This window comes from Panicum virgatum, chromosome 1N, assembly GCF_016808335.1.
Source record: "Panicum virgatum strain AP13 chromosome 1N, P.virgatum_v5, whole genome shotgun sequence".
In the NCBI taxonomy this organism is placed as follows: Eukaryota; Viridiplantae; Streptophyta; class Magnoliopsida; order Poales; family Poaceae; genus Panicum; species Panicum virgatum.
In genome coordinates this window covers 51270410-51286324 of record NC_053145.1, presented here as the reverse complement: position 1 = coordinate 51286324, position 15915 = coordinate 51270410, and the positions used below count along the sequence as shown (strand labels likewise).

Here is a 15915-nt window from a genome sequence, read left to right as displayed (position 1 = left end):
TCGCAACAGAACCGCTGAACCGGACAGAAATTGCAGCCAGGAAAAGAAAACTGCGCGGTCTCTGAATAGCAGTTGTTCTCTGGTAATGCAACGAAGTGAGCTCGTCATTGCGTGCCAATTTTCGCGCGACGTTTCGCACGCTTGCAGCGTCTCCAAGGTCGAAGTGGTTGCGTTTGCGTCGGTGTGTGTACGGCCCGGGCGGGCGACGCGTGGGACCAACTGTGACCGAGACCGTAAAGACTCTCGGGCAAGAGCTCGCGTCGCGTGACTCGCGTCCACACACGGGGGCTCCGCCACCAACCCCGTCGCACTCAGTCGCCACCCACCACACCACCGCACCGCAGGTCCGCAACCGCAGCCGGTGCGGCGCGCCCGTCGTCGTCCGCCTCCAACCGCGACCGGCGCCCGGCCGAGCCGAGGACCGAGGCCGGCGCCGGGTCGGTGTCCCGTGCTTCCCTTCCCGGGCGCCCGGCCCGCGCGGACGGCCGGCAGGCGGCCACGGCGGGCTGCGCCCGGGGCCAGCTGCCGCGCCGCGCTGGCCACTGGCGTGGCGTGGCGCGCATCGGCCGGATGGTTGGCCGGCCCATCCAAGGGCCGGGGGCGGCCTCGCGGAGTCAGCCCGGCACGCCACCAACCTACCGCCCGTTCGTTGCCTCGCCATGCCAGTCTCTGACCCCCAACAACCTCCCCCCACCCCACCCATGGCCGCCCGCGCTATTTAAGCGCCCCCTCCCCCCTCCCCTGTCCTCAGGAAGAGCCTGGGTTTCCACAACCACAAGCTCTTCTTCTACAACATTGTCACGCGATTAGCTAGACTAATAGTAATCCGCTCGTAGCTCGCTCTACTCCTCTTGTTGTGTGTTCCCCCAGCTAGTCTAGTCTCTCTACCCTGTCGTACTAGTTTTGTGTTCGAGCTCACCGGCGACAACAATGGAGTGCGAGACCGGCCTCGTCCGCTCCCTGCACGGCGACGGCCTGTGCGTGCCGGCCCCGGCGGCGGCGCGCGCCGACCCCCTGAACTGGGGCAAGGCCGCGGAGGACCTGTCCGGGAGCCACCTGGGCGAGGTGCAGCGCATGGTGGCGGAGTTCCGCGAGCCGCTGGTGCGGATCCAGGGCGCGAGCCTGAGCATCGCGCAGGTGGCCGCCGTGGCCGCCGGCGCCGGCGAGGCCCGAGTCGAGCTGGACGAGTCCGCGCGCGGCCGCGTCAAGGCCAGCAGCGACTGGGTCATGAGCAGCATGATGAACGGCACCGACAGCTACGGCGTCACCACCGGCTTCGGCGCCACCTCCCACCGCCGCACCAAGGAGGGCGGCGCGCTCCAGCGGGAGCTCATCAGGTGAGGCTTCGTTTGCTTTTTCTTGCTCGCTCCATTTTACTGTCAGTATTACCGTACTCTTTTCTTCTTGCATCAGTTTTAATTCTGAGCTTAGGATTCAGTTCGGAGTAGTGTGCTAGTTCGTGGTTTGATGATCCGAGGAAACTAGCTGTGCGATGCGAGGTGGTTCGCTCACGAGATCCTGCGCTCGCGCGAGCCGCGCCTGCATGTGCTCCGATCCGGCTTGCAGTTTACTGTTACTGCACGGGACTCCCATCAGTTTCCGAGCAAGAAAAGATTCTCTTTCGGGTGTGTTAGCTAGGTCGTTGGTGGGGTTGGCTATAGACATAAACTACTAGCTCAAACTCTTTTTTTTGGGTAATCGATCGGGTAAGGGATTGGTAAACACTTGAACATAAACAAGTAGCGGTTGAGCAGTATCAATCAATCAAACGCCTACTTGGCCGTGTTTGGGTACTTTCCATAGAATTACTGTAGCAACTTTGACCACTAATTTGGATTATCAAATGAAGTCTAATTACAAAATCACCTCCACAACCCCTGTGTAAATCGCGAGACGAATCTAATGAGGCCTTTGACCGTGTGATTAGAGGATGGGTACTGTAGTATCACTGTAGTAAATCATCAATTAATTACCGCCATTAGATTCGTCTCGAAAAGTTACACCCATCCCTGAAAAGGTTTTGCAAATAGACTTCATTTAGTACTCCATGCATACGAAATTCTCTTCTCGAAAAACGTGCGCGAAAAATTTGCAAAGTAACCAAACACGGCCCTTGTCATGTAATCCAAATTTAAACAGAGATTCAGTAGCCCATAATTAAACCATCTGTGCTCTAGCTGTCCAGCAGTTCGTTTCACGCGGCGCAGACCCGGTAGCAGGATGCATGCACCGAACCACCGATTGCCGGGCTGCCGGCACGAGCTGATGGACGCCGTCACCGGGCCCACGGTGCGCTTGCGGACACCCAAACTTTAGGTGTACCCCAACTGTTCGGTGGGCCCGTCTCCGCCCCCCGCCCCACCGATCATCACACAACACCAAAGCGGCCGGGGCTGGCTCCGCGGCTCGACAGCCCGCGCGAGGTTGGCCGGCGCGTCGGCGCCCGCGGCCGGTAGCCACCGCCAGCCAGAGGCTCGCTGGTTTCGCGGGGGACGCCGAGCCTGTTCGAGTTTTGACTCACTCGACCAACCCGGCCGGCGCCGCGCCAGCTTTTCTTTCCTTTCTTTTTCCTGGTTGGGTGATCGGTTGGTGCCGGTGGGCTGGCGCCCGTGCGCCTCGTGCCCGCGGCGGCAACGTGGACGCGCAAAGTCCTCGGCGCCGCGGAGTCCTCTCGGCTCGCGAGCGCACATGGCGGCGAGACGACGTGCGGTGGCCGTCTGGCTCGCCTCGCCGGATAGGGATGTTGCGCTCGCGTCACGACCAGGGTTTAACTTTTCGGCGAAATTTCGCCGAAAATTCGGTTTTTTTCGTTTCCGCTAGTTACCGAGATCCGAAATTTCGGTATTTTTCGATATATTTCGTTTTAAAATTCAAAATTCAACAAATTTCGTCCGAAATTCACCGAAATTCCGGAACGGAATTCCGTTTCCGCCGATCACCGGGATTTCACCGGAAAACGAAATGGTGAACCCTGGTCACGACGCCGCTGGAAATTAGGTGACCCGCTGCGGCCTGCGGGAGCGCTCTCACGTCGCTGGAAGTTGGTCGCGCACGGGGCCGGACAGCGGCCGGAACGGTCACCGGGACGCCCCCCCCCCCCCCCCCCCCCCCCAGCAACATGAGAAGTAGCATTTTCCTTCCCGCCTTACCTAACACACAAAAAGGCCAATCATTCGTTTCTGGGCGAAAAAAAAAGTATCATTTTTCATGATAGGGATGAAGAACTTGAGTAGTAGTTGAGCATAGACGTGTCTGTCATCCATGGAACATCCATGATCCAACGATGAGAAAAAAAAGTCGGGAAAATCGTCTAGCCGTCAACTTGACATAGCATGTGGACATGTTCCACACTTCTCATATCCACGAAGCTTCTTTAGACTTTTGGCGGATAGGCTCCAAAAGTCCTCTTTTTTCCGGTTACCCATGCTGGCAAAATGAAGGCAAACAATTTTTTACTTGCACCGACAGCTCTGCATATCTGTCGGTGTATCGCAAATATCCATTAGCTGTTACTCGGTTCCTGAACAAAAAAAGGCGCGTCTGACTAAGTAGTAATCCACCTTGTGTCAGTTCCTTGCCATGTGAATGGACGATAAATTAAGCAGTAGGCTTACTCCAATTTCATATCCTAAACTCTCAAGTCGGCACAGTTATTATTGTTCAATTTTTTTTCAGTCAACCACTGGCACTGGCAGCTCTGAACTGATCCCATTTTTGTCCGTTCCGCCTGACAGATTCCTCAATGCCGGCGCCTTCGGCACCGGCGCCGACGGCCACGTGCTGCCGGCGGAGGCCACCCGCGCGGCGATGCTCGTGCGCATCAACACCCTCCTGCAGGGCTACTCCGGCATCCGCTTCGAGATCCTCGAGGCAATCGCCAAGCTGCTCAACGCCAACGTCACCCCGTGCCTGCCGCTCCGGGGCACCATCACCGCGTCAGGCGACCTCGTCCCGCTCTCCTACATCGCCGGCCTCATCACGGGCCGCCAGAACTCCGTCGCGGTCGCCCCCGACGGCAGGAAGGTGGACGCCGCCGAGGCGTTCAAGATCGCCGGCATCGAGCACGGCTTCTTCGAGCTGCAGCCCAAGGAAGGGCTCGCCATGGTCAACGGCACCGCCGTGGGCTCTGGCCTCGCGTCGACCGTTCTCTTTGAGGCCAACGTGCTCGCCGTCATGGCCGAGGTCATCTCCGCGGTGTTCTGCGAGGTCATGACCGGCAAGCCGGAGTTCACCGACCACCTGACCCACAAGCTCAAGCACCACCCGGGACAGATTGAGGCTGCCGCTATCATGGAGCACATCTTGGAAGGCAGCTCCTACATGAAGCTGGCCAAGAAGCTCGGCGAGCTCGACCCGCTGATGAAGCCGAAGCAGGACAGATACGCGCTCCGCACCTCGCCGCAGTGGCTCGGCCCACAGATCGAGGTCATCCGCTTCGCCACCAAGTCCATCGAGCGCGAGATCAACTCCGTCAACGACAACCCGCTCATCGACGTCTCCCGTGGCAAGGCGCTCCACGGTGGCAACTTCCAGGGCACTCCCATCGGCGTGTCCATGGACAACACCCGTCTCGCCCTCGCCGCCATCGGCAAGCTCATGTTCGCGCAGTTCTCCGAGCTGGTGAACGACTTCTACAACAATGGCCTGCCCTCCAACCTGTCTGGTGGTCGCAACCCGAGCTTGGACTACGGTTTCAAGGGCGCCGAGATCGCCATGGCTTCCTACTGCTCTGAACTCCAGTTCCTGGGCAACCCCGTGACCAACCATGTCCAGAGCGCGGAGCAGCACAACCAGGACGTGAACTCGCTGGGCCTCATCTCCTCCAGGAAGACCGCCGAGGCCATCGACATCCTGAAGCTCATGACCTCCACGTTCCTGATCGCCCTGTGCCAGGCCATCGACCTGCGCCACCTGGAGGAGAACATGAAGGCCGCGGTGAAGAACTGCGTGACGCAGGTGGCCAAGAAGACCCTGAGCATGAACGCCATGGGCGGGCTCCACATCGCGCGCTTCTGCGAGAAGGACCTGCAGACGGCGATCGACCGCGAGGCGGTGTTCGCGTACGCGGACGACCCGTGCAGCCCCAACTACCCGCTGATGCAGAAGCTCCGCGCGGTGCTGATCGAGCACGCGCTGGCCAACGGCGACGCCGAGCGCGTCGTGGAGACGTCCATCTTCGCCAAGGTGGCCGAGTTCGAGCAGCAGGTCCGCGCCGCGCTGCCCAAGGGGGTGGAGGCCGCGCGCGCCGCCGTGGAGAGCGGCAACCCCATGGTCCCCAACCGGATCAAGGAGTGCCGCTCGTACCCGCTGTACCGGTTCGTCCGCGAGGAGCTCGGCACCGAGTACCTGACCGGCGAGAAGACCCGGTCGCCCGGCGAGGAGCTCAACAAGGTGCTGGTGGCCATCAACCAGCGCAAGCACATCGACCCGCTGCTCGAGTGCCTCAAGGAGTGGAACGGTGAGCCCCTGCCGCTCTGCTGAACCTGAACTTGCCCACAAGAGGAGACAAAAACCAACACACACACAAGGAAAACCAAAGTATAGCGTCTCGAGACAGAGCATTTCAAGACCATTGCATTGTGAAGTTCTACGATCAGTCTAGCTGATGATACTCTCTATATTCTTACCGTTCCCTTGTAGCTAAAGTTCATGTGAATCTTGCTGTGTTCCTGATGCTGAGACGCCATGGCCTGCAATGTGCGTGGCCTGGGCATCTGCATCAGCTGAAACTTTTACTACTTTTTAACTTGTATAAGTTGGGGGTAAAGTAAATTATTTTGTTCTACTTCTACCACGAAGCATCATCAGATTGAGTTGGGCAATGCTGATCGTTTAGGCGTGTCAACTAGTACCAGAGGGAGAGGGACTGCTCGTTCGTCAGGCACGCAGCCCTGTCATGCACAGTGTTCGATCGGGAGAGGTTGATGGTTGTCTGTTTCTGAAACAGGGACAGCGTGATGCAGTGTAGTCCAAGGGACAGCCATGTTCCGAGCGTTGGGCTGCGCCTGTTGGCTGGTGGCTCGCATACTTTTTCCTGCTAGCCAACCGCTGTTCGTTGAATCGATCAACCACCAAGGATGATTGGATTGTTTGCAGTTCGTTATCCTTTACCTACCACGTCGGGAAATATGATCGTCGGCGCGGCATCTGCCTATGCCCGGAAATCAGATGCCTGGCGTTGTCATCAGGAAAATTAGATCCCTGGCACTGTCGAGATTCGGTGGCTGGAAAAAAACTCCACCACATGCTGCTGAATAATTTCCATGTTCTGTGCCACTCACCACTCTTTCGTGACGCTGAGAGGTAGGTCCAACGTTAACGTGCATATGAAACATTTGTGGCATGTGGTGGACAAATTGGAACTATTCTACCGCAAAAAAAAAGGAAATGGAACTATTCTGTGCCGTTTGGTTCGGTCTCCCCTCAAATTAACACTATCAGTTCGGTCCTACTTAAAATATTCTAAAAATATCGAGTTTGTGTATTGATATGAAGAGCGACTCCAGCAGACTCTTTAAACAACCTCAATCTCAAATATAGATAGTTAAACTAAAAAATACACTCTAATAGACTCTACTAGGTTCTCTATTTTCGGAAGGTATCCAATTTCCCTATTGCATCTTTTATTCTTAAGATGTCTCTATTATAAGTTAGAATTAAAAAAGATATTGTTAGAGCTGATTCAAATTTAGAATATCCACCGCTGCTTTGCCGTAGATATGCATGCTGGCTGCGGCTGCCGTTCCGCAAATCGGCGGCAGCAGCAGCCAGCCGCACCCGCCCCGATCCAACTTCTCTGACTTCATGAAGCGAAGTCACAAAGAGAAACAGTGTTCTGAGTCTGGATAAACAGTACTCCCTACTGTGAATCTCAGATCATATCCATCAATCTCAGATCGGACGGCCCACATAGGCTCAAAAGTCACGGGAACAGTGTTCCCTGACTTGCCTTGGGCGCAAGTGAGGGAATCCCGATTGCACCCGCACGGCAGCCGAACATAGTGATTTAGGAGCTATCGCTGACCTAGAAGATGCTTGCAGCACCCAAATTCTCTGCATGGCATGTCGGCTCATCCTATCCAGGGCAGAAACGTTCTGTCGGCTGCAGAAAATTTTAATAAGGTCCTCAGGTTAGCTCAGACGTCAACGTGCCTTGTGTGGCTGCATCTCAAGCTTTGCTGTACACCCATGACGCATAAGGCCATGACCAATCCTAACTGATATTGTCCATCTCCCCTGTAGCTAACACCTCAATGCCACAAACTTGACGCCATTGCCTTCCAGTTCCTAGTCCAGCGCAAGTGACATTATGGCAACCACATTCCGAAGACTTCATGCCGCCTCCAATCATTTATATGAAGCGTGATCATATGGGTGCCATGGATGAGATGAACAATACGGACTGTTAATTACTAATTAGCACCAGACTGGCACTTTTTTTTTGGATGATTTCGCCGGACATGGCGTTATCTTGCCGCAAGCCTCCATTTAATTTCCCAACTGCAAGTACAGGAACAAGGACAACGCTCATCTAGAGCTTGCTTCGGTTTCCTACAGTTCTCGAGAAAAAAAATTGCTTGTCGCTCTGCAGTCTTTAAATCCTGGTGCCAGCATGGTTTGATTTTTTTTGGATTCAGGGAAAATTCAATCTTAAACATTCACATGTGAATGTCTATGACTACAAAGTAACACATCTAGCCATAAAGTCAGAAGTTTATATAAGTACTTAGACTCCAAGCCTCCAACCAAGGAACATAAAAAATAAAAATAGAAGAAATAAGAAAGAAAGCGAAAGATTAAGTTTTGAACTTCTTCTAAGTTCTTTCAACCTTGCTTTGGTCCTTATATAGAAATAAGAATCTCACATCAACTATCTTCTTAAAAACTAATAAATATAGCCTTTTAATTTTCTTTCATCGTGTTGTGTGGTAGCAAGCTTTTAATTCTGTGCGCATGACTCACTACCGGAAAACCCAAATTTGCCGAGTGTCTCGGCCTTTACCGAGTGCCAGAACACGGGCACTCGGCAAAGATGTGGTTTGCCGAGTGCCACGCCATGAGCACTCGGCAAACATCTGCCACACGGCATGCCCGAGCTTTGCCGAGTGCCGGCCGTCGGCAAAGAATGACACTCGGCAAACTGTCCCATTTGCCGAGTGCTGGCCTGGCGGCACTCGGCAAAGCCGGCGCACGTGCCCAGCACGCGCGCCTGCCGTGCGCCGCCCGTTAGTGGGGCTGATGGCGTCAAGTGTTTGTCGAGTGCCACCACCTGGCACTCGGCAAAGGGGGTAGTTTGTCGAGTGCCTTCACTTGACACTCGGCAAATTTTCTTTTGCCGAGTGCTGGAGCTTAGGTACTCGGCAAAATTAGGTAAAAAAAAAATTTGGCCTTCAAAATTTTTTGGTCTCTAGTTAAATTTGATAATTTAATCCCTAGTAACAAAAAAAACTTTTATTGATTGGTTTACTATTTTCTGTTAATTTTTTGTTTGCGGGGAATAATCGTTCGAAGTTAATATTAAATTAGAAGTGGGTCAAAATTTCGAAATCAATGAATCCGTAGTGTTCGCAAAGGTGGTGGAGGAGGGGGAGAGAAAGGGAGACGGAGAGGGAGGGGTGGAGGAGGAGGTAGTGGGAGTGGTGGAGGAGGTAAGGTGAGGAGGGGGAGGAGGGAGAGGACCCCTTCTCCTGTAGAGGACGAGGAGGAGGAGGAGGAGGAAGAGAGGGTGGAAGACCAGGGGAGCGAGGAGGAGGAGGAGCACGTGGAGGGGGACGAGGAGGAGGCCGAGGAGGGGGCGGCAGGAGATGAGCGGGTGGTGTGGTTGCGTGGACCGTCGCAACTTCCGCGACGTCCGATACCTCTAGCGAGACGCCCGATGATTCGGCCACTAGAGCCTAAGTAAGTATGTTAGTACTTATTTATTATGCATTACATATATTTAAAATTGCAATACTAACTAAAATTTTACCTTAAACACTCTTGCAGGGGTGATTTTTTGTGCAGCCTGGTGAGCACAAACGGAAGACCAATGGTATCTTGGGTCTTTTGTGCCGGCTGCACTTCCCCGGACTCGTGATGCATGCCGGGGTGCTGGAGCCGGCATACACGTGGGACCACTACATGGCCAGCCCGGACGCTACTGATCGCGAAGGAAGGAACTTTACCAGCAAAGCGAGGCGGGTGGTCGGGGAGTTGTGGGTAAGTCATCCTCGCACTAAATTGTTAGAAATATCACATTATGTTTCAATTTTTGGAATAATGATTGCAATTATCTTGTGGGTATATATGCAGGATTTCTACAGGTGCGAGGAAGGCTATGAGGCCCGGGCGAACGAGCGGGCTCAACAGGCTACAAGCTGGTGAAGGACATGCACTACGAGGCGCGTGTCCAGGCCGTCATTGTGTACTGCGCCGAGTTCGAGAAGAGGAGTGTCAAGAAACCAGCTGCAAGGGACATTTTTCTCACGCGAGACCAGTACTTAAAGGTAAATAAATGTCATATCTACTCATTTATTTTGTATTTGATATTACAATATGTCATGCACTTCATTACGTTTAGGTGCCTCCGAACTGGTGCGCAAACAAGGCCGAGTGCTAGTCTATGATGGTGGACAAGTGAATCAGCGAGGATTGGGCCCGCCAGCACGCCTTATGCCGGGAGCGCCGCTTGATGATGCCGGGTCCGGCACATCATCAAGGGAGCCTTAGTCTCGGCGAGTACAAGAATACTTGGGTAAGTTCACTAATTTCTTCATTCTTTCTAAAGCTATATTTTTAATTCTTACTAATCATCTTGTTGACTTCTTGGCAGTCGGAGTCTCATCCAGGCCAGTCTTTCAACGACTTCACGGTGTATGCCATGTCTCACATGGGCAGGGCGACGTCGGACGTGGCCTACAACCCGGCGGCTCCACCAGAGGCCTACACAAACCCAAGCATCCACGCGCGCATCAATGCATACACGGAGGTGGGAAGGGCGCTCCACGGGGAGACTTGGGATCCGACCACTGTGCCACTCTCCGGAGAAGCCATCATGAGGGCGGGACAAGGGAAGAAACACGAGCGGTACTTGATCGCCAACAGCTTGGTCGACACGGCGAGTACGCCCAGTCTCTCGCAGCTTAGGGCAAGTACCACCGACTCGACCCCGCCCATACGCCCACGGCCTGAGACTTCAGTGGCCAGCGTGCACCAGAGACATGTTAGTTTAGATTTAGTTGCCGTTCTATGATTAAAATGAAACTTTGCTTCGTATTGTAACATGGAGGTTTAAATCTTGTAGGCCGAGATGGAGGCTAAGTTTGAGGAGGAGAGGAGGTGCCGAATGGAGATAGAGGCCAAGCTGGAGCAGGAGCGGAAGCTGAGGAAGGAGCAGTCGGTTATGTTGCACAGCATGGTCACCTGGATGCAAGGACTTGGCGCATCGATGAACTATGCGACGCCTCCTCCTCCCTTCGCCTTACCAGCACAGCCTTACTTTCCTGCGAGACCTTCTGACACTCCCGTGAGTATACTTTGTTTGTAGATATTAATTATTATATGTTTGTTATTCTTACTCAAATTATGTGTTTCTATTTGCAGAATCAGTCGTGGAACGCATCGAACGACCCTCCTCCGGACCAGAACTCGCATGCGACTCCGTGGCAATCTTGCCCCCCCCCACTTGACCGTGAGTGACACCTGCTCGTAGCTTGTACACTAGTGGACTTGGCACGTCGATGGACTCTTAGCTTGTGGACATATTTTATGTATTGGACTTGTTAGATGTGATGGACTCGTTATTTGTATCGATGCTATTCTCGTATTTGTGAATTATATATTTATTGTTATAACTGCCTGTAATGTCCCTGCATTTATATATATTGTTGTTGTATTTATATTGAAAAACAGAGAAAAAAGAAAAAAAATGTGTCAACTTTGCCAAGTGCTTATGCAAAAACACTCGGCAAAGTGGCTTTCAAATGTCACCAGAACACCCACTTTGCCGAGTGCTAAAGTCTTGGCACTCGGCAAAGATTTGAAAGTTTGCCGAGTGCCAGGACCCAGCACTCGGCAAAGCGACCACGTGGCGGGACCCTGGGCGGCCGTTTTGCCGAGTGCCTGCCATTAGGCACTCGTCAAAGATTTGAAAGTTTGCCGAGTGCCACACCCAACACTCGGCAAAATGACCCATTTTGCCGAGTGCCTGCCGTTAGGTACTCGGCAAAGATGCCGCCCAGGGTCGCGCCACGTGGCTCCTATGCTGAGTGCCAAGGCACTCGGCAAAGACTTTGCCGAGTGTTCGAAATCCGACACTCGGCAAAGACCACTGTGCCGTGGGAGGTTTTGCCGAGTGGTGTTTGCCGAGTGTTACACTCGGCAAAGATTTTGTCGAGTGCAAACTGTCATTTGCCGAGTGTAACCGGCACTCGGCAAAGCGACTGAATCCGGTAGTGACTCCATGCAGGCATATGCAGGCAAGTACATGCGGAGCGGCCAGACTTATTCTTTTCTTTATTTTATTTCTTCATTCATTTCCTTCCTATTTCCTTTTTCTTTCTAAATGCACTTATAAATATTTCTTCACTAATATATAATCTGATTTCTTTATTTTCTTATTTATTTTTATTTCTTTGCTTGTTTTATTTTCCTGCTGACTAAATGTGTGAGCGTTTTGAAGGTTCTAACATTTGATATATTTTTCCCTTATATTTTTTCTTCATTCCTTATATGATGTTTTTATTCTATTCTTTAATGTATTATTCTGCTTTTTATCTTTTCTTTCAATGCCCATCTTCTTATTCGATTTTTTTAGTTTCCACTTTTTCAAACCTTGTTATTATATTTATCAATTTACTATTTTCATGGATTATAACATGTGTTGTTGTTCATAATATATTTACTTGAAGGTGCATAATTTTCGCATTCCACAAATTTATATAATTTACTTTAGATGTGATTTATTTCGTGAGTGCGTATAATTATTTTGGGTATACAAGTTCTTGATAAATTTCCCATAGTATTCTTATTTGTAATATTGTTAATATTTTTCTCGATACTCATGCTAATTCTTAGTCCATGTATTGTAGTCAATTATTCTTGACATCTAATACTATTTTAGCCGGTATATAATGATCCTCGTATTGAATATCTTTGTTGCATATAATTAATTACTTATTTCTAATGTTCAATATTTTGTTTTTTCTAAAAAAATTTATTCCTGAGGTTTAATATTTACTTTGTTATATACAATTATTTATTCGATATGTAGACTAAATTGTTTCGTGATGTGCATTAATTTATTCATGATATTTAGATTTTAAATGTTCGTAATGTGTAACCTTTTTCTTCATATAAAGTAATTATTTATTCTTGTTGTTAATATATTTGGTCGTAATAGTCAAATTTACTTATCTAATATTAAAAATATTTTTAAAGAATGTTTCAAATATAGTTAAGTGTGATCTTGATATAAAGATCTCGTCGTAACAATCACTATGCTGAAATTAAAATTTAATTTAGATACTCAGTTTGGGATTGATGACTTTTTTATATTGAATGCCTCTTACACATGGAGTCACCATTTTATATCTTGCCCTTGTTTAATTGCATAATTCAAAATTCCAAAAAAAATTCCGGCACTTACATGGAGACTTAAATCTAGACGAAATAAAAAACACATTGCACAGTTTGATTGTAAATCACGAGACGAATCTAATTAACCTAATTAGGACGTAATTAGAAGCTAAATTGCTACAGTAAACAACCTCTAATGACGGATTAATTAGTCTTATTAGATTCGTCTCGCGATTTATAGACGATATCTGTAATTAATTTTGTGATTAGTTTATATTTAGTATTTTAAATATAAAAAGATTCTCTTTCAAAAAATTTACACTCTGCAACTAAATAAGATTTTTTTTACTTTTCTAACTTGTCGCTTTCATTGTACTGTGCTGCATATTGTCATGATTATTGTACTCTTTATATATTTCTTTTTACCATGAAGTGAGGTGCCCGCAAACAACCAATGCACCGGATTGTTGGGCTGACGATGTATGATTAAATTATCACCTCTTGGGACGTATAACTGCACCCCAGGTCGCCGGCTACCCCATGGGGAGCCGCGTCGCAGGTCCCCAACCGCCATGCCCCCACCGTGGGAAGCCGCGCCGCTTGCCGTCAGGCCCCCACCGCAGGGGAGCTGCACAGCAAGCAGCCGGGCCCCACCACGGGGAGCCACGTCCGTACCGTATTCCTACAACCGAGTAGATACAGATCTTTACTTATAATCCACAGATCCTGGTCGGTCTATATATGGGGACCTGGATAGATCCATAGGACTCTCTCTTTCTTTAATACTCGTTGTAAACTCCACCATAAACCCTAATTCCACACCGAACATATGACGTAGTGTATTACGCTCATTGCGGCCCGTACTTGTCTAAACCTTGCGTCTTCAAGCTACCATCAAACTTTTGGCTCCGAGATCTTTCCTCCTAAAACTCTACCATCGGGTACCCCTGGTGGACTTGACGGATTAGCAATCCGACACTAAGGTAGAGATACGATCGTGGGAAGTCGTCGAGATCAAGAACACGATGGTGCAAGCAACACAAGAATTTAGATAGATTCGGAGTGCGAGAGTTGCGTAACACCCTACGTTCTGTGTAGTTTATATTGCCTTGGGTATAGATTGATGAATGAAGGGTCCCTGCTCGCCCTTATATAGGCCGAGGGAGCAGAGTTGCATGAAAACCCTAGGTCAGTGCGGCACCTAGAATCCCTCACGAGTACTTTTCGGGTGCTTTCTATCCGATCCGACTAGAACAAGATTTGATACTAATAGTTACATAGCATATATGTACATGACATATCTTACTCCATCCCTCATATAAGTTCGTGCCACGTCAGGTACTCCGTGGCCCCGGGTCTAATAAAGTGAGTTGCGCGCAAACAACCAATGCACTAGTGGGCTGAGGACCCACTAAATATAGTTGGTGGGGAAGAATTCTTCCAGTGATTTATAATAGAATTGTCACCTCTTGTGATGTATAACTGCACCCCGCGCCGTCGGCGGTTGCCGACCGCTGTGCCCCCACCGCGGGAAGCCGCGCCGCATCCCGCATGCCGTCGGGCTCCCACCGCGGGGAGCTGCACCGCAAGCTGCCGGATCCCGACCAAGGGGAGCCACGTCCGTGCCACCACCGTCCACGAAAACTCAGGGGATCAATGGGTCCGAAAAGTGCTTGCCGAATCTGAATTTTTTTTGAAAGGACTGCAAAAGTTTTGCCGAATTTTTATTCAAAGAAAAGATTTTAAAATACAAAGATACTCAACTCAAAACACCACATCACACCTCACTCGAAACAGACGCCACGCTAAAAACAGACACTACTAGTGAGGTTGGGGCAACACCACGCACCACTAGGAGAAAAATAGCAAATAACTATAAGAAAAACCACTAGAAGGTTGGGATGATTCTGATGACTACCGCCTGTTGAAACTGCTGATTAGATAAGTTATATGTGCCACTGTTTTTTCTTCCTGCCTGAACGTTAGTCTGTTGTGCTCCTTTCAAATGTTCCACTAGAAATAAATAATGAGTCCATAAAAAAAAGATTTACTCTCTGGAAAAATCGAACCCACACGACCAGCTCCTGCCTGCAGTAGAGAGAAGCGCCGTCGGAAGAGGAAGGGTGGAGACGAGACGAGCAAGTACACAACAAGCAGATGAGGCCTCGTCGCCAAGAAGTGGCGAGGTCAGGAGGGAGTGGTGGAGGGGGGCCGGGGGTCCGCCCGAGCGGGCGACGCGGGGCGGGGTCTCTCTTCGGAGGAAGGGTAAAAAGCTCGCATGGTTTGATAGCATGGTAGCACAAGAAAATCAAACAATCCCTAGCTATAGCGATTGGTAGATCTTCTGAGTTCCTAGCACTGGATATTCACGTCGAAAGATCAAAGGCGACAAGAGAGAAGAGACCAGCGACTAGCAACAGCCGTGAGCCATGTTGGCGTCACCGTCTCACTTTCTCTGAAGATGCGTGAGCAAAACCAAGACGCATCCTCACATCTACCACCATCTGTCTTCTTCAGAGTGGGCTGTTCAGAGTTCAGAATGTACATCTCGACTCGCAACGCACGGGTAAATAATGAGATGGAGGAGAGAGAGGAGAGGAGAGGAGAGAAAGGAGAAGCGGGCTGTAAGAGCAAGACTAATAAGTCCGCCCACTGCCGGCTGCAACCTGCAATGCGGGCGGGATGGTGGCAGGCCCCACTGATTTTAATGCTCAGCCACTAATAGGAGTGCGCAGATGGGTATCCGCCCACTGGGAGTCGCCACTTCGTGAGTCGCTCGCTTGGACTTTCTCTCTCCATGTAGGACACTAAGCTGGCTCTCCGCCTCCTATTATACTTGCTCTAAGCTTACAACTAACTTGGGCATAAGAACCAAGAAAATCTGTGAGAGAGACGAGTGAATCATGTATTAATTGTAAAGAGCTAACTAGTATTATATAAATAGACTGAGAAAAGACTGTAAGAATTCTTACATCCGGCTTCTTGACTGTATTACTGGCCTTGAACAGGCATAGACCCCATAGGCCGAGGGTGAGTGAGGGTAGCAGACATCTAGATCTAGGCTTGTTGACCTGACTAAACCTTGGAGCGATGTGGCTCCTGTCACCAGTCACCAGCAACGTTTGTTCCAACCACTGGAGGCGGCATCCAACAAACCTCTACCAACAAAGCACGCTGCGAAGTCGTACCTGATGAGCTCCTTCTGGCTTGCTAGGTAGTACCATGTTTTGTTTCGTCCTCCTCCTTCCTAAAGTCGAAACGTCCATCTCAGGGTAGTTGTCATGGATTGACTTGAGAAGGAAAATCTGTAGCAGTATTCAGGTGAACAATTGACCACGTGTCCCAACCAAGGAAAAATTT

At 50.3% G+C, this 15915-nt stretch overlaps 1 protein-coding gene across 1 annotated transcript; it reads left to right on the top strand.

The window, feature by feature from the left end:
- Positions 1 to 734: 734 nt before the first annotated feature.
- Positions 735 to 5794, top strand: LOC120656507 (phenylalanine ammonia-lyase-like). The gene is made up of 2 exons (XM_039934612.1): positions 735 to 1337; positions 3735 to 5794. The coding sequence occupies exons 1-2, from the start codon at positions 931 to 933 to the stop codon at positions 5479 to 5481; spliced, it is 2154 nt and encodes a 717-aa protein (XP_039790546.1). The 5' UTR covers positions 735 to 930; the 3' UTR covers positions 5482 to 5794.
- Positions 5795 to 15915: the final 10121 nt, after the last annotated feature.